This window comes from Somniosus microcephalus, chromosome 16, assembly GCF_052327205.1.
Source record: "Somniosus microcephalus isolate GS21.2 chromosome 16, FLI_Smic_1.0, whole genome shotgun sequence".
Classification (NCBI taxonomy): domain Eukaryota; kingdom Metazoa; phylum Chordata; class Chondrichthyes; order Squaliformes; family Somniosidae; genus Somniosus; species Somniosus microcephalus.
In genome coordinates, this window is record NC_141002.1 from 42,232,423 (window position 1) to 42,255,462 (window position 23,040).

Genomic DNA, 23,040 nt, shown 5'->3' on the forward strand with positions numbered 1-23,040 from the left:
AACATCAAAAACATTGAGCAGGCACTAGATTGTTGTAATTAAGAAAGGTTGGCCTACCCGAAAACCATTCCCTTTAATTAGCGCTCCCCAAGCGGTCAGCTGAGTTGACAACGCCTCCTCTTCCTGCCTTTGTTCATGCCCGGCGATACAGCAGGGGGCGGGAGGCAATTTCACATCCGGGGCGATAACGGGGCACTGCGCACTTTATGCCACCACAATCTGCGAGGCGCTAGAGGCCCAGGTGGTAAGAGTTACCGGCACTGAAGATTGCAGGTGTCGCTGCATTCACCGCGTCTGGTCACTAACCCGTTAGCACCTCGTTAGCACCTCCCACCCTCCCCCCCGGCACTAACTGGAGGCGCTAACCAACCGGATTTCTCCCCCAAGGACTCTGTCCCATTCAGGCATGTAGCAACTAGACAACATGACCTCCAATTCACCCCACCGTGTAGCAGCCATGCAATCTCTTGGGAGAGGAAAAAAAAATTCCCAGACCAATTCAGGGAATAAAGAATTCTCAGAAATTGTTCTCTGAACCCCAAAGGCAATCAAAACAAGTCCCAGGAGATAATAATTACCTTGAGGTACAATATTCAACAACCTTACTCACACGAGGTCGGGACCCCGCTGTGAACCTGCCGCCACGCTGAGCAGACCCGACATGCAGTGGCGGGGGACCCAATTCAGGTAATTAGTGGCTTGTTTAGTGCCACTTAAGAATAATTTTCAGCTCACCTTCTGCATTTGACAGCTCGCCCACGAGGTCCACGCTGGTCGTGGACCACGTCTGTCAAGCTGAGGCGGCAGGCCAGTGGCCATTGAATCAGCTGTTGAGTTGACAGCTTCAAATGTAAAGTAAAAGCTCCCACCTTACAGAGGTATCTTCCACAAGCTCTTCCTCACTGTATTTCCACAACAGATTCACCATGCTGCAAGTCTTTGCACAAGTCTCCATCCAGTCTGACCTCATTAACTCTCTCACCATTGACAGATCACTTCTGTAATCTCGACTTCACCTGCCATCTATTCCATCAGCATGGGTGCCCTTTATACTCTCTCACATTGGTCCTTAGAATCCCACCACAATCAGCCCCAACACCAGCAGCACCAGGCACACCAGCAGCACCAACAACAACACCAACCTTCTCTGCAATCAACTGATGCTGCACAGGATGGAGGGCATCAGCACCCGACAACATTGCTGACTGGGCGGCCAGGGATGGCCTCACCATAGCCAGATTTACTTCACTTAATGTTGTACACCCTGGCTCCACGTGATGCGCCAGGTTGGCACCACCCTAAAATGCCCAAGCCATTCCTTTCACACTCATCACCATTGCAGGGTGTACCGTTATGTCTCACCATTCACTGCAACTCACTAAGCCACTTCCAAAGGTGCACACAAATCTGTCCAAGAACGCAAAGTGTTGAAAATAAAGGTTTCAATGTTTGACACCACATTAACAGAAACTTTACATGAACATTGCATAAAACACCCAAGTGCCTACCCTTGTGTGTTGTTAATTGGTATGATTGGACTAGGATGAGGGCGAGTGTGAGGGGTGGCTAGTGAGACGGGGATGTGATAATATAGATAGAGAGGGATGGGTGGAGGTGCAAGGTAAATTGGTGTAAGGATGTGCAGGAGTAGGGTAGGGAAGGCCGAGTGATGGGGATGTGATGAGAGGCACAGCAGGATGAGGTTGAGTGCGGCTTTGTACTAGCATTTCGTGATCTACTGAGATCATTGAAACGTTTGCGGCACTGCACCCAGATCCTCCTGACCTTATCCCTGCTTGTGCCCTCCTCTGCAATGTGCAACCAGACTGTGTTGATCTCCTGGGGAGGTTTCTTCCACCCATGGGAAGGGAAGCAGACTTCCCTGCATGTTCTGACTCCCTCCATAAGCATATGGAGGGAGTCATGGGAGAGCCTGGGTACAGCCCTGTGCCTTTGTGCAGTCATTGTCAGTGTTTACAAAATAAATGTGGACATGGTCCCTTTAAGGAAACCGGCTGATGACGTGTCATCAAATGACATCACCAGACCCGCTTCCTCTAATTGGCCGGGAAACACGCTGAGCAGGCTTAACAAGCCCAAACAAGGGAAATTCATTTCACAGAGCGGGATGGAGCCAGCAGCAGGGTCCAGACCCATAACCAACGTCACCCGCCATGGACCCGCCGAGGTTAGTAAAATCCCAGCCCATGTGAGGGGACCAGAACTGGGCACAGTATTCTAGCTGGAGCCTAACCAAGGTCTTACAAAATGACACTATGGTGCTCATTATTTTCTATTTCATCATCCTAGCTGTACATCCTAATACTCTATTTGCTTTTGCTTTAGTCTCTCGGCACTGGACATGGCCCTTTAGAGACTCGTGCACTGTAACACCCAGGTCTCTTTCCCTCTCAACAGACTTTAGGGGTGAATAAGAACATAAGAAATAGGAGCAGGAGTAGGCCATATGGCCCCTCGAGCCTGCTCTGCCATTCAATAAGATCCTGGCTGATCTTCGACCTTAACTCCACTTTCCCGCCCAATTGCCATATCCCTTGATTCCCCTAGAGTCCAAAAATCTATCGATCTCAGCTTTGAATATGCTCAACGACTCAGCATCCACAGCCCTCTTGGGTAGAGAGTTCCAAATACTCACAACCCTGAGTGGAGAAATTCCTCCTCATCTCAGTTTTAAATGGCGACCCCTTATCCTGAGACTATGCCCCCTAGTTCTAGACTCTCTAGCCAGGGGAAACAACCTCTCAGTGTCTACCCTGTCAATCCCTCTCAGAATCTTACGTTTCAATGAGATCACCTCTTATTCTTCTAAACTCCAGGCAGTCTAGGCCCAATCTACTCAATGTCTCCTCAGAGGACAGCCCTCTCAACCCAGGGATCAATCTAGTAAACCTTTGTTGCACCGCCTCTAAGGCATGTATGTCCTTTCAAATAAGGAGAGCAAAACTGTGCACAGTACTCCAGGTGTGGTCTCACCAAAGCCCTGTACAATTGTAATAAGACTTCCTTACTCTTGTACTCCAACCCCCTTGCAATAAAGGCCAACAGCCATTTGCCTTCCTAATTGTTTGCTGTATCTGCATGCTAACTCTCTGTGCTTCCTGTATGAGAACACTTAAATCTCTATGAATACCAACATTTAATAGTTTCTCACCATTTAAAAAATATTCTGTTTTTCTATTCTTCCTACCAAAGTGAATAACCTCATATTTCACCAAACAAAAAATGTTTACTCGGCATCTACTGGCCACAACTCGACAACAACCCGGGAAATCACTTGACGAATTCCTTCAAAAGCTTCGTAGGCTCAGCAAGGATTGTAATCTTAAAGCTGTCACAGCTGAGCAGTACCAGAAGGAGTTAATTCGTGATTCCTTTATTAATGGGATTGCGTTCTCCCTTCATACGCCAGTGTCGGCTGGAGATTAAAACCCTCGAGTTACAGACTGCCTATGACCAGGCATGTTCCCTGGACTTAGCAAAGAGGAATGCAGACACCTATCTTTCACCACGTGCACAGGCTGCTGCTATCACTTTTAGTGACTCCTTCGATAGGTCTCGGGCGGAAGCCCTCATTGATGATGACTCTGCCTTCACTGATGACGACCCTGCCCTAGCGGCATCTTGGCAATCTGAAAGGAAGTGTTTCTTCTGTGGAGGTGCATTCCACTATAGGAAATTTTGTTCTGCTCGTAACGCAACCTGCAATCATTGCAGTAAGAAAGGTCACTTTTCTAAGGTATGCCAGTCAAGAGCCTCTGTTAGTAAGAAAGGCCACTTTTCTAAGGTATACTGGTCGAGAGCCCCTGTTAGTTTTGCAGCTACTATCTATAAAACTGCTCCTCCCCCAAGATCCACTACTAAGGTTACAGCTGCTATCTATAAAACTGCTCCTCCCCCAAGAACCACTACTAAGGTTACAGCTGTCAAGGGTAAAACTGCTCCTCCTTCCATCACAGCTGTTTTTCCCCAAAGCCTGTCCCATGCAGCCATGAAGGTTTCGGTAAATGGACACATTTTGAGTGCACTAATCGACTCATGCAGCTCTGACAGCTTCATTAGTGAGCGGGCTGTCAGTAAGTTAAAACTGCGTATTTACCCCTCAGACAGGGAAATTGCAATGGCTCTGACGACGCTGACCACCAACTCTTCCGGCTTTTGTCTTGTCGACCTTATTCTCAATGGCCACACTTATTTCTCCACCTGGGCTCAAAAACCTATGCAGTGATGTGCTCCTGGGACAGGATTTCCAGAAACAACATAAAAGACTCACTTTCGAGTTTGGAGGGTCAAAGCCGGAGCTTACTATTTCAAAAGTACCGTTTTGTGCACTTTTGGCGGCTTTGCTCGACGAGCCCTCCTTGTTTGCCAATCTTCCCCCCCGATGTAAGCCCATAGTCACTAAATCACGACGTTTCAGCCAAGATGATCTATCCTTTATTGAGGTAGAGATCTCTCGCCTTCTAGCTGACGGGATCATTGAGCCATGTTCATCTCCCTGGCGGGCTCAAGTCATTGTTGTTAAAAATCCTCTGAAGCAACACAAGAAACGTCTTTGCATCGATTACTCGCAAACTATTAACCAGTATACCGACCTGGATGCCTACCCACTACCACGCATCGATGACATGGTCAATAACCTTGCCAACTACAAGGTATTTTCAACTTTTGACTTAAAGAGCGCATACCATCAAGTACCGTTAAAAGACTCTGACAAAAAGTATGCGGCCTTTGAGGCCAATGGTCGGTTTTACCAGTTTTGTCGCCTTCCATTTGGGGTCACCAATGGGGTGGCCGTCTTTCAACGGGCAATGGATAGCCTATTCAAACAGGAGAACTTAACGGACACTTTTCCATATCTGGATAATATCACCATTGCTGGTCATAACCAGAAGGAGCATGATGCCAACCTCCAGAAATGTTTTGACATTCTCTGTCATCGCAACTTAACCTTAAATGAGTCCAAATCTGTGAAATCAGTACCATCAGTCAACATCCTTGGCTACTGGGTGGGCAATGGTGTCATCAAACTGGATCCGGAGCGACTTTGTCCGCTTCAGGAGCTCCCTCCCCCTACGAATCTCAGCTCTCTTCGTCGGGCACTCGGCATGTTCGCCTATTATGCGAAGTGGATACCCCACTTCTCCAACAAGGTCCAGCCCCTGCTTCACGCGAAGTCATTTCCGTTGGAGGCAACGACTATTTCAGCTTTCAACCTCCTCAAGCGACAACTGGAAAAAGCCACGCTTCGTTCCATCGACGAAAATCTCCCTTTCATGGTCGAGTGCGATGCATCGGAGGTGGCGATCTCGGCTACCTTGAATCAAGGTGGTCGACCTGTTGCATTTCTGTCCAGAACTTTGCAGGATAGTGAGCTCCATTATCCTCCTGTCGAGGAGGCTACAGCTATCATCGAAGTAGTACGTAAATGGAGTAATTTTCTCGCTCGTCGCCATTTCACACTTATAACCGATCAGTGCTCCGTGGCCTTTATGCTGGATAACCGGAAACGCACTAAGTTCAAGAATAACAAAATACAGCTCTGGAGGATGGAATTGGCCGCCTTTGGCTACACCATACATTATCGACCCGGCAAAAAGAATGTGGCCCCGGATACCCTCACGCATGCATTCTGCTCTTCTATGTCAACTTCGACTCTTGTGGATCTTCATATTGACTTATGCCATCCTGGCGTTACCTGTATGTTGCACTTTGTGCGATCTAAAAATCTCCCATTTTCTACGGAAGACGTGAAAAGAACATGTTCCACTTGTAGAATTTGCGCGGAATTAAAACCGCAATTCTTCCGTCCGTCGGATGGCTCGCTCATACACGCTATACAGCCTATGCAGCGACTCAGCATTGACTTTAAAGGGCCATTGCCTTCCTTAATGCGAAACACCCACTTGCTTACTATGGTGGACGAATATTCACACTTTCCCTTTGCTTTCCCCTGTCCCACTATGCTTACTTCCACAGTGATCAAATGCCTCAATGAAGTCTTTTCCCTTTGCGGTACGGCCAATTTCATCCACTCTGATCGGGGTCCCTCCTTCATGTCAAGTGAACTTAAAAGTTATCTTTCCCAACGGGGAATCGCCACAAGTAAAACGACACCGTATCATCCCATCGGTAACGGACAGGTTGAGAGATACAACGCTAACATTTGGAATGCTGTTCATCTTGCACTGAGGTCACGCAACCTACCAGACCAGCAGTGGGAAACTGTGCTCCCTGACGTGTTGCATTCCATCAGGTCTCTTCTTTCTATGTCCACCAATGTTACTCCTCATGAACGATTCTTTGGGTTCCAGCGTCGCTCCACTCATGGGATGTCCCTACCATCATGGTTGGCAGCTCCCGGCCCCGTGCTGCTCTGAAGATTCGTTCGATCTTCCAAGAATGATCCCCTTGTCGACGAGGTGGAACTAACAGACGTTAATCACACATACACGCACGTGCGGTACCCTGATGGCCGGGAGTCCACCGTTTCACTCCGAGATCTGGCTCCCTGTCCAACCGGTCCCACGGACCCCACCGATAGAGGAATCCATATTAATGATGCTGATACTCTGCGCTCCTTTGAGGATGACGCCCTACCCAGGACATCAAGGGATCTGCCAGCTACTCCGCCGAATCAACTCGGGGAGCAGAGCACTCCCCATGGGATGGCCACCCGAAGCCAGGACGCTGGACAATCACCAGCTACCAAGCAAGATGAAGCCAGCTCTGCGCCTGTGGGGACCCGCACCCGGAGTCACGATCTCCCCAGTCCCCCTCAGATCGATCAAGGCGACACGGGCCCTGTCAACCTACCTGTACGAACCAAGTGACCCAGGGACCAAGACACGGTCCGAGGAGACGTGCCTTCCGGCCACAAACAGAAATCGAAATGACTGCGGCTCTTCGTGGTCCGTTATATCCGCTAGAAGGAAGTCGTCGAACTTCCAAATCTTTCAGGCGGGAAGAATGTCATGAATCTTACCATTCATGTAGAAATGACTCATGAGATAACACTAGGCGGCCAGCTGGTGGCGCCGTCCAAGGAAAGTATAAATACTTGGGCGTGAGCCCAGCTTGCTCAGGATGTTTTTGTAACCAGGAATTAGTGATGTAACTAGAAACTCATGGTTGTGAAACAGTTGATTAAAGTCTTGTTTTATACTCAAACCAAGTGCTTAGTAGTTTTCTTACATCACTGTCTATATCACTTTGCAGGCTCTTTGTGTCCTCCTCAAGCTTACTTTCCCATCAGCAAACTTGGATATGTTGCACTTGGTCCCTTCATCCAAGTCATTAATATAGATTGTAAATAGCTGAGGCCCAAGCATTGATCCTTGTAACACCCCATTAGTTACAGCCTGCCAATGATCCTCAAAAAACCTGAATAAATTTATTAAACACAATTTCCCTTTCATAAAACCATGTTGACTCTGCCTAATCATATGATTTTCTAAGTGCCCTGTAACCACTTCCTTAATAATAGATTCCAGCATTTTCCCTGATGACTGATGTCAGGCTAACTGGCCTGTAGTTCCTTGCTTTTCTCTCCCATCTTTCTTGAATAGCGGGGTTACATTTGCTACCTTCAAATCCGCTGGGACCATTCCTGAATCTAGGGAATTTTGGAAGATCACAACCAATGCATACATTATCTCTGCAGCTACCTCTTTTAGAACCTTAGGATGTAGGCCATCAGGTCCAGGGGATTTGTTGGCTTTTAGTCCATTAGTTTCTCAAGTACTTTTTCTCTACTGGTATTAATTACTTTAAGTTCCTCACTCTTAGTAGTCCCTTGGTGCCCCACTATTTTGGTATGTGATGACAGATACAAAATATTTGTTTAAAGTCTCTGCCATTTCCTATTCCCCATTATAATGTCACCTGTCTCAGCCTCTAAGTGACCAATGCTTATTTTTGCTATTCTCTTCCTTTTTACATACTTGTAGAAGCTCTTATAATCTTATTTTAACTCTCCCCGATCTCCAGTGGGAGCCTCACTAATAAATACAAAATGGGAATTAACGTTGCAGCTCTTCTCTGCTCTGTTGCCAGTACTGTACTTACATGTCTGTCTTGTTTTCTCAGCAATCGAAACTTTACACAGTTTTCAATGAGTGGTCTGACTAGAGAACTATAAAGTTTGATCATTACCACTTCTGACTTACATTCTACTATTTTGGCAATTTTGTTCAACATCCTGTTGGCTTCGCTGATTGCTGTTCTGCATTGGTTGGACATATTTAGGTTGAGCCTACTAAGTCTCCTGAATCTCTTTCAGTTTCATCCTTACTATTTCTACACCATTCATAGAGTACACATGTTGCCTGACTTTTCTTCCTATGTGTAGCACTTTATATTTGTCTACATTAAATTTCACCTGCCAACTTCTGCCAATTTACATATTTTATCCAACTGATTCTAGAACTTCTGAGCTACCTTTTCCAATTCCACTGTCCCTCCAAGTTTGGCATCATCTGCATAATTTGACCACTTTGCATTGAGTTTCTGAGTCCAGGTTATTTATGTAAATTAGAGATAGGAGTGGTCCCAATACTGAGGTACCTCACTCAGTACTTCCAATAGATGATCAATAGAACAAGACTGAAAAAGCAACAATCAACATATTCTTTAATTCTCTTAATCTTTCTAAATATAGTAAAGGTCCCTCCTTAAGTTCAAACCTTACTAAGACAGAAATTACTTTTTGTATTTCCATTTGATGCAATGCAACATATTGTGGTTAAGATCATTTTATTGGATCAAGAAGATTTTAAACCATAATTTAACATCACAGCACATTCAATTCAAAATTCTTGTCCCCTTTCTCATACTATAGTAAGCTGATAATGAAATCACTGTGTACATAAGGTTCTCATTAGAATTCAGCTGTTTTTTCCCCCATTCTTTTGCCCTCAGGTTTTTCCCTCTTTCTCCCCTCTCCACAATTCACATACTGATTTAATTCAAATTATTGTGGTACTGGAAGGAGGGCACAGAACTAAATCATAAATGTTTGTGGACACAATGTTGGTCAAAGGCTTCAAAATGAAATTTGATATTTATAAAAAATAAAAGAATTTTTAAAAATAAAATGAATCTTCATATTACATAGTTTAAATGATTTTTTAACTAATCAATGCCTAAATTTTTTTTTCTAAAATGTTTTCTGTGGTGGTTGGCTGAGAGCAACCTACCTCGGTGAAAGTTTGCAGGAAATCCACACCCTTAGCTAATATAAAGCTTTCACTTCAAATGTACTTGTCTTACCTCGGTTTATGTGGATTTCTGTATAGGTTTCGAGAGACTTAAATGTCATCCATGTGATAGAAATAATTGATACTGATAATTGAGTTATCGCTTATATATCAGTCTATGGTCTTTGAAACTATCCCATCAGGTGCTCATCAAGAACGATTTTCACAGTTTGGTTGTATCCTGAAGATGTGTCAGTTGCTTTTCTGATTTTGAGGACACTGATATCTTTGAACCCTATTTTGATTGACAGTATTATATAATTGCACTGAATGCCTTTTGATCTTCCTTTGCATCAGTTTAACATCAAAAGGAAGCTTTTGCTCTGAATGGTAGATCTTGTTTTTCATTTCTCCTCTTGTTGTACTTGTACTACTTCCCTCCTTCTTCTCCTACTATATGACTGGAAGCTAGCAAAGGATTCTATGAGGGATCAGTCTCATGTATAACTTCTCACACAGACAACTGTTCCAACTTAAAAGTATCACTACTGAGAGCTGCTAGAGCTTTGAGCCTTTTTGAAAGGGACACGGTAATTTCCCAGTATGCTTGGCCAACAAGTGAGGCTCCTGCTGATAGCAGATATTCATAAAGTAGGCCTATGTGCTGGTAATGTATTTCTGCCAGTTTTGGAGAGATCAGAATTGTATGGTGATATTACATAGTGTTTTCAGTGCATATATGAATGATAAATGAGTTTGTTGTTCACCCACTTCTAAGTTTATATATACTGTATCACATTTTGGATTATAGGGAGCAAGGGCTAGCCTATATAAACAGACTTTTGTGTTTGGCACGAAAAATATCTGGAGTGAGCTCAAATCGTGACAATATTTTCCGGGATATTTTACATTAGTGATTCTAATGGCTCAGTGGGTAAATTCCATGCGGTACATCACTAAGCCATACAGTCCAGAGAGGACACTTTTTGATCCCTCGTCTGTTCTAACTTATCGGCTCTCAGCCAATGCAACACCGCAAACATGATAATTGGTCTCAATGTCCTCAGGTTAGGGAGGGTGGTAAAAATAATCAGAGTTCCCACTCCTGATCACCATCCAGCAACCATTGCTATAATGTGTACTTGTGTAGGTATAAGGATAAGGCAGAATTGGCTTCATAATCAAATAGCCTGTTGCCACTCACTATCCAGGTTCACACATGAAGAATGGTCAAGGCAATGGAAGGCTCCGGTGCCAGTGGAAGCGTACGAAATATAAATCAGTGCCTTTAGACAAGTTGCAGGGAACAGGGGCAAAATTGGAGACAGTTGATATTTGTACCTTTTTCTCCTGGACTTGTTGCTTCTGTTTGTGAGTGATGTCATCCGCATCATCTTGTGTCATTCCTTTCCAGCGATCTACAATGACATGATTTGGTCCAAAAGCACTTGTTGCCTGTTTTGGGTTTTCTGTTAGTAAGTCACTGTGAAGATGGTTTTCAATGTCAAATAAATTATCTTCTTGCTCTTGGTGTTTTTCAAGCTTACGTTTTGTAACTGATTCAGTTGCCTAAACCACATTAAGATAAAAAGTAAACTATTAGAGTCATAGTGCACTGAGATTTTTTCCCCTCTCTGTGAAACATGGTAGAATCAAGAAGAAAAATGTGTTTTGATTTGTTTCCCCATTCTATTTACTGGAGGTAATTTTAACTTTCAGCGATGTTATGAAATGGATGATATCAAATTAGCTGGCTATTATACACCATGCCCGATTTTCATTTGTATTGAAGTAAACGGAAGGAAAAATTGGGCAGAATGTAAACTCAGCAGCCAATTTGATATCACCCATTTTATACCTTCGCCCAAAGTTAAAATTACCCCCTCTATTTAGGTCCCTTACTGTGAGGCAGATTTTCTCCTGCAAGCTCTCCAAGCTACCACCTCAAAACATGATGGGGAAGAAATTGGTCTCATAGGATTACATAGGATCACATAGGATATACGGCACAGAAACAGGCCATTTGGCCCAACCAGTCCATGCTGGCGTTTATGCTCCACTCGAGCCTCCTCCCGTCTTTCCTCATCTAAATCAATCAGCATAACCCTCTATTCCCTTCTCCCTCATATGCTTGTCCAGCCTCCCCTTAAATGCATCTATACTATTCGCTTCAACCACTCCCTGTGGTAGCGAGTTCCACATTCTCACCACTCTTTGGGTAAAGAAGTTTCTTCTGAATTCCCTATTGGATTTCTTGGTGACTATCTTATATTGATGGCCTCTAGTTATGCTCTTCCCCACAAGTGAAAACATTCTCTCTGTATCCACTCTATCAAAACCTTTCATAATTTTAAAGACCTCTATTAGGTCACCCCTCAGCCTTCTTTTTTCAAGAGAAAATAGACCCTCGGTCACACCATTTAAAAAAAATGCAAAATACACGTTGCGGACACCAATTTCCGGTCGTGATCTTGTGTACCCGAGTCCCCTGGAAGTGCACTCGCTGCCAAATTGACTTCTGAGTTCCTGGGGTGCACGTCTAAAACAGGCGCTAGGCCGCTTTAATCTGGGGTCTACTGCCTGTTCCAGGACCTCGCTGCCAAATTCAGCAGAAACTAGGCAGAGCATGTGCTGTAAATGCTTGGCTAATTTTTTTCTAGTTGAACCACGGCCTAACCAGCGGTTTCTTTAAAGGGGCCACTGGAGGCCACTACATAAAAGAGAAGTTTGGTTTTTTAAAACTTACCTTAATGTGGAACCAGAGGAGCAGGTTTTCAGAAAGCCCCGACCAGCGAGCTGCTTTGGGCCGTCCGGTTGCCGTCCATAGCTCTCCGGCATTATGAAGATAAGGCCTGAGGCCCAATTTCAAGTGAGCCTTGAGCCACTATCTTTGGGCCTGTGTATCAGGCACGCAGCCCACTTTGCGCAGATTTTTTAGGTGCGTGACCAATTTCCCGACCAATATCCCACTACCTGAAGTCCACTATCTGGCAGTCTGCTCAAGGACTAACAGCAGAAGCATACAATAAGATAAAGTTCAATCAGAATTGGCATTCAAATCTGAGAAACCATGGAGGTAATTTTAACTTTTGCCGGCAGGTAAAATAGGCAATATCGGATCAGCAGCCCGTTTATACAGCTCTCCCGAGGTTGGAGTCCAATACTTTGTGTAGTGCAGAAAAAATATTAGTTTCAAATGTAGAAATTTAACAAATTTAATATCTGTTGAACAGTATGAGCTCCATATCTGAGTATTGGCCACCTAAGGTTTAAGACTTGGATCAGTTGTGAGGTGTGAGGAAAAAAATGGGTATTCAGATTTGATACCTCAATTCCATGCACTTTAAAGCCCTGCAATGCCGATTTTATTCTCTGCTGTCTGGATCCAATAATACCTTTGGTTCTGGTGGTATTCAACCGATCATCCTCAAAATGTGTGGCTCTGAATATAATTCTATCCTATACTGTGTCTTCAGTCTATTTTATTTTAGTCCGTCTTTCCTTCCATTTAGAATTTTGTTCATGTTCACCCCTCTCTGAGAAAAGTGATCCCTCTTATCCTTCAAACTACCACTCTACTTCCTCTATGTTGGTAGCTTTTAAATGTATGAAACCTGTTGCTAATGCTCAAATTATCCATCACCATGTAAGTTCTGCCTTAATCCATGATTGCCAGTATGACCACACATTGATGGCCTTTTTACCAATATGGAACTCTGCCTTTGAACATATGAGTGAATCATCTGACATTGACTTGACATCTCCCAAGCCTTTGATAGGGTCTGGTACTGTGTACCTCTAAACAAAGTACAATCATATGACCTCCCACCAAAGTTACATTCATATCCAGGGCCTTGCTTTCCCAACAAGAAAGAGTGAACTGGTGACTAATAGGACTATAAGCACTGAAGCGCAGATGCAGCCACCTTTTCCCTTCCCTGTCAGCATGTAAAAGTTCATCTTATACAAGTGAGGCACTACCAATCACTCAAAAGACTGAGGTTAAGCGAGTAACTAACAGGCTTTTATTAACAAGAGAATGAAGGTGTGCCTCGAGTGGTCGACCAGTCCAGAATACAGAGGGACTGTGGAGCAGTCACCTTTATACCTGGACTCGTGGGAGGAGTCAGCCGAGGCATGTACAGACATGTACACAGTGGAATACAAACAGTGGTTTACCACAACAAGTGAGGCACTTTTATGAACAGGGAGGAGTGTAGACATGTGAATCATGCAAGACAAATGAAATGCTTACTGTTGATCTAGTCTCTAACCAAAAACAAAAAGGATGGAATAAAAGTGAAACCTGTGCCCTATTGAAATCTTTTGTTGCTATAGTAACAGCTCTCCTAGTGTCTTCTTCCATTTGTTGCAGTTCACAAGCTCTTCGATCCATAGCTATCCTATTCTTATCACACAGTCTATCTGAAAAAAGAACAGAACAAAAATCATACAAAGTATAAACTTAGGAAGGTTATCTTTTTTACTTCAGATTTTACTATTTTTTTCTCCTCAAGGGAACGGAATACCAATGAATAGGAAAGGCACATTTTTCTACTGTGGTGACAGATCAGATACATTACAGGTCACAGACAGAATAAAGCTCCCTCTTCACTGCTCAAACAACATATCTTACATAAATCACAAGCACATTCCCTGTTACGTTGGTGTAACAGTGTTTAATTTCTCATAGTCATTTCCATTATTTGATGAGACATAAAACCGAATCTACATCTCCCTGTCCAGGCAGGTGTTCAAAATACCATGTCAGTTTTTAGAATGCATGCAGCAAGCTGGGAGCCTCGCTTTCTGGCCATACATATTGGGAAATCATGGGCACATTTCTCACAAGTTTTCATCCATTGAAAGAAATTAGCAGAAAATCCTGTGGAGCTCATCTGCAATTCCACAATATGTGCGGCCAGCGGGCAAGGCGGTCAGTAGTGTGTCTTAAGAAAATCAACTCTATATGAAGAAGGGCAAGACGTTCCTCTGGTGTCGCAGCCAATCCTTCTCCCTCAACCAACATTAAAAGCACATTAACTGGTCATTGCTGTTTGTGGGACCTTGCTGCTGTATTCGCTTGCATAACAACAGTGACTACAATTCAAAGTAATTTATTGTATGTGAACTGCTTTGGGACATCTTGGGAGAGCTACATAAATGCAAGTTCTTTCTTTCTGTTCTTTCAAAGTACCCTTCCCTCAGCAGTTTCTGAATGAGACTGCCAGTTCAGTGCTACTGTGTGTATTGGGCAAATTTTTTACCATGGAATTATAATCATTATTAAGAATTGTGTGCCCACACTACACATCCATGTAGGATCCTTCAAGTAAGCAAAGAGAACACACTTTCTTTTCATCAGTCTGGACTGGATTTGAACCCAGGTCCTAGAGGTAAAAGAACAGGTGCTAGTCCAATTAGTCCCCAAGCAACATTTTTATGCATTTGCAACTGCAAGATAAAATGAAACACAAAGAGGATGATTTCAGGACTGTTGCACCCAAGAAAATACTTGTTATGCATTGAGTTAGGTATATATAGTCTTCAAAACAACTCGTGCATATTCTCAATAATTAAAAAAATCTTTCAGAAGGCTGTGGATATGTAGTTCAACATTCTATTAAATTATTTTTAAATATTTGCATTTACTGAGGTACTGGGGTGACAGTATAGCAACGTTTACTGCATTCCCAATCTCAGCAATCTTGAAGAGGATTGCAAAATCAGTGTGTTCATTACATAGGCTTACATAGGATAATACAGCACAGAAACAGGCCATTCAGCCCAACTAGTCCATGCTGGTATCCACTTGAGCCTCCTCCCGTCTTGCCTCATCTAACTCTATCAGCATAGCCCTCTATTCCCTTCTTCCTCATATGCTTACCCAGCTTTCCCTTAAATACATTTATACTATTTGCTTCAACCACTCCCTGTGGTAGCAAGTTTCATATTCTTAACACTCTCTGGGTAAAGAAGTTTCTTCTGAATTCACTATTTGATTTCTTGGTGACTAACTTATATTGATGGCCTCCAGTTATGCTCTTTCCCACAAGTGGAAACATTACGTGGTACCTTAGCGAAGGCCTTTTGGAAATCTAGATAATTTACATCTACTACATTACCCTTGTCTACTCTCTCTGTTATCTCTTCAAAGAATTCAATAAGGTTGATCAAGCAAGATGTCTGTGTGGAGTTTGCACATTCTCCCCGTGTTTGCGTGGGTTTCCTCTGGGTGCTCCGGTTTCCTCCCACAATCCAAAGATGTGCAGGAGGTTAGGTTGATTGGCCATGATAAAAAAATTGGCCCTTAGTGTTAGGGGGGATTAAATACGTGGGGTTACGGGGGTAGGGCTTGGGTGGGATGGTTGTCAGTGTAGGGACCGGGTGCTAGGGTTTGGATGATCAGCCATGATCTCGTTGAATGGCGGAGCGGGCTCGAGGGGCCGAATGGCCTACTCCTGCTCCTATCTTCTATGTTTCTATGTTTCCTTTTTGAAATCCATGCTGACTATTCATTATTATATTTTTTGTTTATAGATGTTCTTCTATTTTTTCCTTTAGTAGGGATTCCATTATTTTTCCTACTATGGTCTATAGTTCCTTGGACATGTTCTATCTCCCTTCTTAAATATACGTATTACATTAGCTATCCACCAGTCCTCTGGCACTACACCTTTTTCTAACAAATTATTAAATATGTGTAATAATGCCTCTGCTATCTCATCCCTAGATTATTTTAAAATGCGTGGATGTAATCCATCCAGACCAGGGGTTTTATGCTCTTTTAGTTTGATTTGTTTATTTAATATTTCTCCTCTTTTTATTTTAAAAGTGGTTATATCATTTCTAATCTCATCTCCTGATGTCATGTCCACCTGCTTATTCTCCCTGATAAATACGGAAGCAAAGTAATTATTTAATATTTCTGCCATTTCGCTATCGCTGCCTGTGATTTTATCCTGACTGTCCCTTAGTGGCCCTATTCCCATCCCGACCTTCCGTTTTTTATTTATGTGCCTCTAGAATATTTTACTATTTTGTTTTACCCTTGATAATTTCATTTCATAGTTCCTCTTTGCCTTCCTAATTATTCTTTTGACTTCTCCTAATCTCTTTGTATTCTCCCTTGTCATGCTCTCCCCTGCTGTCCATGTACTTAGTGTCTGCCTCGTTTCTTACCCTCAATTTTTCCCTTATGTTTTTATTCATCCATGGTGTCTCATTAGTGTTTAGTTTGTTCTTGCTTTATAGTGGAATATATTTTTCTTGGACTCTGTTGAACACTGTTTTAAATGTTTCTGATTGCTGTTCTACATTATTGTTTGCCAATATTGTTGTCCATTTTATTTCCCCAAGTTCTATTCTCAGCCCCATAAAATCGGCTTTTCTCCAATCCATTACCCTGGTCTTTGTCATACTTATGTCCTTCTCAATTATTATCTTAAAGCGTACTATATTAATGGTCACTATTACCTAGATGTTCCCCTACTTTTATTTCTCTTATCTGCTCTGGTTCATTCCCCATTACTAGATCTAATAGTGAATCCTCCCTTGTTGTGCTTTTTACATATTGGGTTAGAAAGGAGTCCTGTACACATTGTAGGAACTCCATTCCTTTATCCCCTATACCTACCTATTCTGTCCAATTAATATCGAGGTAGTTGAAATCCCCCATGATTATTATTCTATGTTTTTTACTCATTTCCCTATTTCTTCCTCCACCTCCCTTCCGCAATTAAGTGGTCTGTAAACTACCCCTATTAGTGAGATTGATTCTTTATTATCTTTTACATCTATCCACGTGGATTCTATTTCTGTCTTACTGATAGCTTCGGCACTTTTTTCTACTGCCATTATGTTATCTCTAATAAGTACAGCTACTCCAGCTCCCCTTTTTCCCCTCTCTATCTTTTCTAAATATGCTGTACCCTACAATGTTTAATTCCCAGTCCTGATTTTTCTGTAGCCATGTCTCAGTAATCCCTACCACATCTGGTTCCTTGCAACATATTATTGCCCCCAGTTCTCGTTTTATTACGGACACTGTGTGCATTGCTGTACAGACAGTTTAACTCATTTTTAATAGCAGTTCTTCTCACTTTATTTTTAACCATCTTTTTACACTCCTATGCTATAACTCTATTTATTCCCTGGCCATCTATGTCCTCCCTTAGTGTAGTCTTTCCTATGCTCTCCTTTCCTGCTTTGTTTATATTTAGGCTGGTTTCATTTCTTGTAGATCCCTTGTTACGAATGCTTCGTGCATTCAGATAAAGAGCCGTTAATTTTAACTTTATTCCCTGCTTTCACCTTATTCACTGATGCACTATTACTGTTAAACTCTCTGTCCCTTCCTGCCACATTCTGCTTATCTTTACCCAAATCACTACACTGCTCCATTGCCTTGACTTTTCTCTGTAGGTTTCTATAATTCCCCATACCTGACCCCCCCCTCCTTTTAGTTTAAAGCCCTATCTACAGTCCTAGTTATTTGATTCACCCAGCCCGGTTTAAGTGCAGCCCGTCCCAACGGAACAGCTTCCTCTTTCCCCAGTACTGGTGCCAATGTCCCATGAATCAAAACCCCTTCCTCCCACATCACTCTTTCAGCCACGCATTTAACTCTCTGATCTGCTTGCCCCACTGCATTTTAATTTGGACCCTAGCTCCTCAAACTCTCTCAGCAGAACCTCATTCCTAGTTCTACCTATGTCATTGGTTTCTACGTGGACCACGACAATTGGATCCTCCCACTCCCACTCCAAATTCTTCTCCAGCCGCGAGGAAATATCCTTAACACAGCCTTCGGGACTCCCAGTCGCGGCTGCAGAGAACAGTATCAATCCCCCGACTATACTGTCCCCTATCACTACAACATCTCTTTTCACTCCCCCCCCCACTTGAATGGCCTCTTGTACCACGGTGCCATGGTCAGTTTGCTCATCCACCCTGCAGACTTTGCCCTCATCCACAGCAGGCAGCAAGAACCTCATACCTGTTGGACAAGGGCAAAGGCTGAGGCTCTTCCAAGCACTGCACCTGGGGTCCCCTTACCTGCCTGAGTTACAGTCACATCCTCCTGTCCCTGACCACTAACCAGACCTGTACCACTACCTAACCTAATGGGTGTGACTGCCTCCTGGATCAAAGTGTCCAGATAATTCTCCCCCTCCCTGGTGCCCCGCAATGTCTGCACCTCGGACTCCAGCTCAACAACTCTGAGCTGAAGTTCCTTAAGATGCAGACACTTACTGCAGATGTGGTCGTCCGGGATCATGATGCTTTCCACAAACTCCACATGCTGCAGTTGCGGCACACCACCTGCACTTCCATCCCCATATAACCTTGTTTTAAATTATTTCATTAATTAAGGTTTATGTATTTAATTAACTTAGCTTATAGTTTAGATTTTAACTAATTACTAGCTCTAGTTTAAGTTATAGGTAAATGAAATTTAATATTTACCTGTAACACAAAGCACTACAAGTACTGGAGGCAAAAAGCAGCACCTCCTTCCCCCTCTGCTCTGAATTTCCACTCTCTCCAAATTCCCACCTTTAACATTCTGTTCAAGTGCACTCTGTTTAAGACCACTCTGTGTGTCAGCAGATAGTGTTTACTTTTATACCCTTGGAGCCACAGCCAAGTTACGAGTGCTGACTCAGCTCCCTGCAACTAAATTTCACTTTTTACAGCTAATACTCACCTAGACTCACCCCGTACTTACCAGTTGAAGTGCACTCCATGTAAGACCACTCTGTGCAGACCACTCTCATCAATGGCTGTACAGTATGTGAGTTGGGACTTAAGGAAAAGGAGTGCAGGGGAAGGAAAATAATACTTAAAAAAAGGGAGTGGGAAGTAAATTATTAAATACAATGTGACATATTAGTGCTGCAATACACTGGGGACATAACTTGGGAGTCTGTACAGTTCTGTGGGCCACAGAACAGACAAGAGGCACTTCTCCACAGAAAGTCTCTTGCACAACTGTTCATTTGTTGCACAGCAGTCATATCACGGGGTTGAGTTTTACTTTGTAATTCTACTAACTTGCAAACTTCTGGTCTTCCAAAGCATTCTTCAGGTCTTTCTGCTGTGCAAGTGACCATTCCCTGATTTGTTCCTGCTGACGTCTAATTCGTTCTTGCTGTTGCAAGTCTTCTCCAGGAAGCTTTTGTATACTAGATACAGTGCAGCGAGGGTCAGTGTCAGAAATTCGGGCAGGGACGTCTTTTTTTAAGGCCTGTGGATCATTCAGATCAAACTCACGACGTGTTTCAGGCTTCTGGTAGCACAGACGGAATCCAGAAACTGCCTTGTTTATGTTCATCATGTCGCGTTTGTGCCGTTCATCCAGGAGGCACATCGCTTGGTCATGGCGAATCATATCATTAGCTGCAGTAAAACATGAGAGAAGTAATGTGACATCAAATGCATTTTTTTGTCTGTGGGGGGTGGGGGGAGGGGGGGCGGTGGCGGTGGCGGGAGGGAGAAACACAGAAGGCACCTTTTGCCAATACATATATATAAAAAAAACATATATTCTACAATTAAAATATTTTAAAATTCAGTGATTTGATATCTGCACCATCTAAACAATCCATTAGTTTTTATTTCAGTGCTTTTCTTTTGCCATTGTTCCGGTTATACTATTTGCCTATATTGCCACTACAATTTGTATATTCTGAGCCATATAGACTGGGAAGCACTTAGGTTCAATTACAAGCTTGTACTAAATTAGTTACAATTGACAGTTGGGTGCTACAATTGGCCTCAAAGCCCCTGGGCTTGGGAGGGATGCTATACCTGGTTACTGCCAGTGGCTCTGCTGGAGCATGCACATCAGCAGAGGTCAGATGGAGATTGGCTGTGATGACCCATAGATTGAGTAACCATTGAAACTTTCTTTCTGGACTACTTGGTGAGGCACTAGTGGGAGTGCTGGTGCCATTGAAACTCTTTGTTCAATGTTATTGCTCCACTCCTCTCCCTCTACTTACTTTAGATATACTTTTATGAACACTTTAGCTCCAAAATTTCTCAGAGTTTTCGGTGTTATTGGGATATAATCACAGTATCACAGTGCGGGGGGGCGGGGGGAAACTGATTACCAGTGCGAAATTTGGGTTGGGACCCATTCCCACCAGGCTACACCCACTTTTCCGCCAGACATAATTTCCGACTTGGGTGGCGGTCGGGGACTGATTTCTCCGCCTGCCCTTCATCAGCACAGACATGTAGATGTTATGGAAATGACGGGATGGCATCATACATCCGAATTTCCATCGTTTCAACCCCCATTACACTCAGATAAATAAGGTTGGAATCAGCAGATTCTGGTAGGTGCTGCATTTAAAGCCGCCTACTGTCTGGACAACTTTAACCCATTATCTCAGGTTTGCCTGAATTTTGCTATGGAAGCTACAGAGGTGGACTTTAAAGCTGACAGAGTGAGGGACTCTGTTTAATCTGCAAATTTTTAAACTCCACCCACAGTAAGAAATACTACAGAGCAGCACCTTTGGAAATTCCTCTGTATGCAATCTTGGAGGAGATCAGAAGAGAGCAAAAGAGAGTGGGGCAGCACTGCAGAAGGATGAGACCAACCTATTGCTAACTCCCACTGAGTCTATAGGCTCAGGAGGTCTTATGGAGGAATGAATGAGGAATAACAACAACAACTTGTATTTATATAGCACCTATAATGTAGTAAAACGTCCCAAGTCGCTTCACAGGAGTAGTATAAGACAAAAAAAAATTGACACTGAGCCACATAAGGAGAAATTAGGGCAGATAACCAAAAGTTTGGTCAAAGAGGTAGGTTTTAAGGAGCCTCTTAAGGGAGGAAAGAGAGGTAGAAAGGTGCAGAGGCTTAGGGAGGGAATTCCAGAGCTTAGGGCCTAGGCAGTTGAAGGCACGGTCACCAATGGTTGAGCGATTAAAATCAGGGATGCTCAAGAGAGCAGAATTAGGGGAGTGCAGATATCTCGAGGGGTTGTGGGGCTGAAGCAGATTACAGAGATAGGGAGGGGCGAGGCCATGGAGGGATTCGAAAATAAGGATGAGAACTTTAAAATCAAGGCGTTGCTTAACCGGGAGCCAGTGTAAGTCAGCGAGGACAGGGGTGATGGGTGAATTGGACTTGGTGCGAGTTAAGGCACGGGCAGCTGAGTTTTGGATGACCTCAAGTTTACATAGGATAGAATGTGGGAGGCCAGCCAGGAGTGCGTTGGAATAGTCAAGTCTAGAGGTAACAAATGCATGGATGAGGGTTTCAGCAGCAGATGAGCTGAGGCAAGGGCGGAGGCGGGCGATGTTATGGAGGTGGAAACTGGCAGTCTTGGTTATGGCATGGATATATGGTCAGAAACTAATTTCAGGGTCAAATATGGCACCAAGTCTTATGTTCATTAATAAATAGACATTCTTATTATGAACACAGCTAGCTTTTGCTAGACACTTTTATTGAGCACATGTGGACTAGGTACAGTATCTGTAGAGGCTTCCATCTTGACTGCTGCCTTGTGGGTAGCCTAGTGCCTCATGGGTAATGTAGTCTTAATCTACATACAGCTGGGTAGTGTAGTCTTAATACATACAGCTATATACAGCTCTACACAGCTCTACGGCTCCACCTAGTGTCCACTATAGAATGACATGTTATTGATCATTACATCCCCCTTTCTTTGAGGCTTAACAAAATCAATATCAATCAACTTTCAAGAAAACAATAAAGATAATATCAGTAACACTTTTGTTAGTGCTCTATAAACATAGACATTTTCAAAACAGTCAACACATTTTCAAAGCTTTACATTAAGTCTATCAGGCTCTTTTACTTCACGTGTGGATCTTCTCAACACGGGTAAGTCTGATGTGTCTTCATGAGATTGTTCTGGCGGTGAATGACAAGATGCAGTTGCAGCATTGTCATCAATCTGCTCTTGTATAGATCGAGGTCTCCTTGCGATCTTTGCTTGGAGAGGGTTTCAGTGTTTCCTTCACTCTTCATGCCATAACTCTCAATGTAGTCAATGCACTCTCGAAAAACTGCTGGCAGCTGGATCCCATCATACAGCATAGTCCTCTCAGCAGCCTTGGCTAATGAAACACCAAAGATTGGCCTGAGGGAAGAAGGAGTATCCACCGGAACTGCTTCCTGCTCTGGTGCAGGCTTCTTCTTTTTCTTTTTCTCTTTCCACTGCTTAACAACATCTGCTGCGGTTATATCTTTGGACTTTTTCTCCTTGTGTTTTTCCTCTTTGTGCTTTTCTTCCTTTGGCTTCTCTTTGACCTTAAAGTCTTTTTCTTTCTTCTTGGAGAAACTAGGCTTTTTGAAGACATGGATACCCTTTGGCCTTTTCATCCTTGATGGGCTCTCTGCTTCATCACCTGAGTCATCTGGTCTGCTTATGGCACAGTTTATACGGTAGACTCTCTTGACCAGTTCTAAGTCTTCACAAGCTTTGTCACCTAGTATCGAATCAAGTCTTTCAGCCACAACAGAAAACATGAGATGATGCACTTTGTCTTTGACTGTCACTTTAAGTCTGCATACACCTAAGCTATCTATTTTCTGTCCATTATAGCTCTTCAGTAGTACTAACTTTTTCTGTATTTTGGGCTTTTCTTTCATATTTTTTATGTCACTCATACTGATTAAGTTTGCTTTTGCCCCAGTGTCCAGTTTCAATGTAACTAATGCTCCATTTATCTGCAGTGGGATCATCCATTTGTCCACTTTTACTGCATTGACTTTATGTTCAGCATTGTCCATTTCTGAGGGCTGCACATTTTCTGTATCTTTTTTGATATCATC

At 43.2% G+C, this 23,040-nt stretch overlaps 1 protein-coding gene across 1 annotated transcript in view; it reads right to left on the reverse strand.

Annotated features, from left to right (window-relative positions):
- The window catches only part of LOC147106103 (RIB43A-like with coiled-coils protein 2), a 39,453-nt gene that overhangs the window by 2,414 nt on the left and 13,999 nt on the right, over positions 1-23,040 (reverse strand). Inside the window, exons 3-5 of the mRNA XM_086008869.1 lie at positions 19,272-19,616; positions 13,522-13,640; positions 10,557-10,784 (exon numbers count right to left, since the gene is read on the reverse strand). Coding sequence (XP_085864995.1) covers positions 10,557-10,784; positions 13,522-13,640; positions 19,272-19,616 — 692 coding nt within the window. The remainder of the gene's footprint in view (positions 1-10,556; positions 10,785-13,521; positions 13,641-19,271; positions 19,617-23,040) is intronic.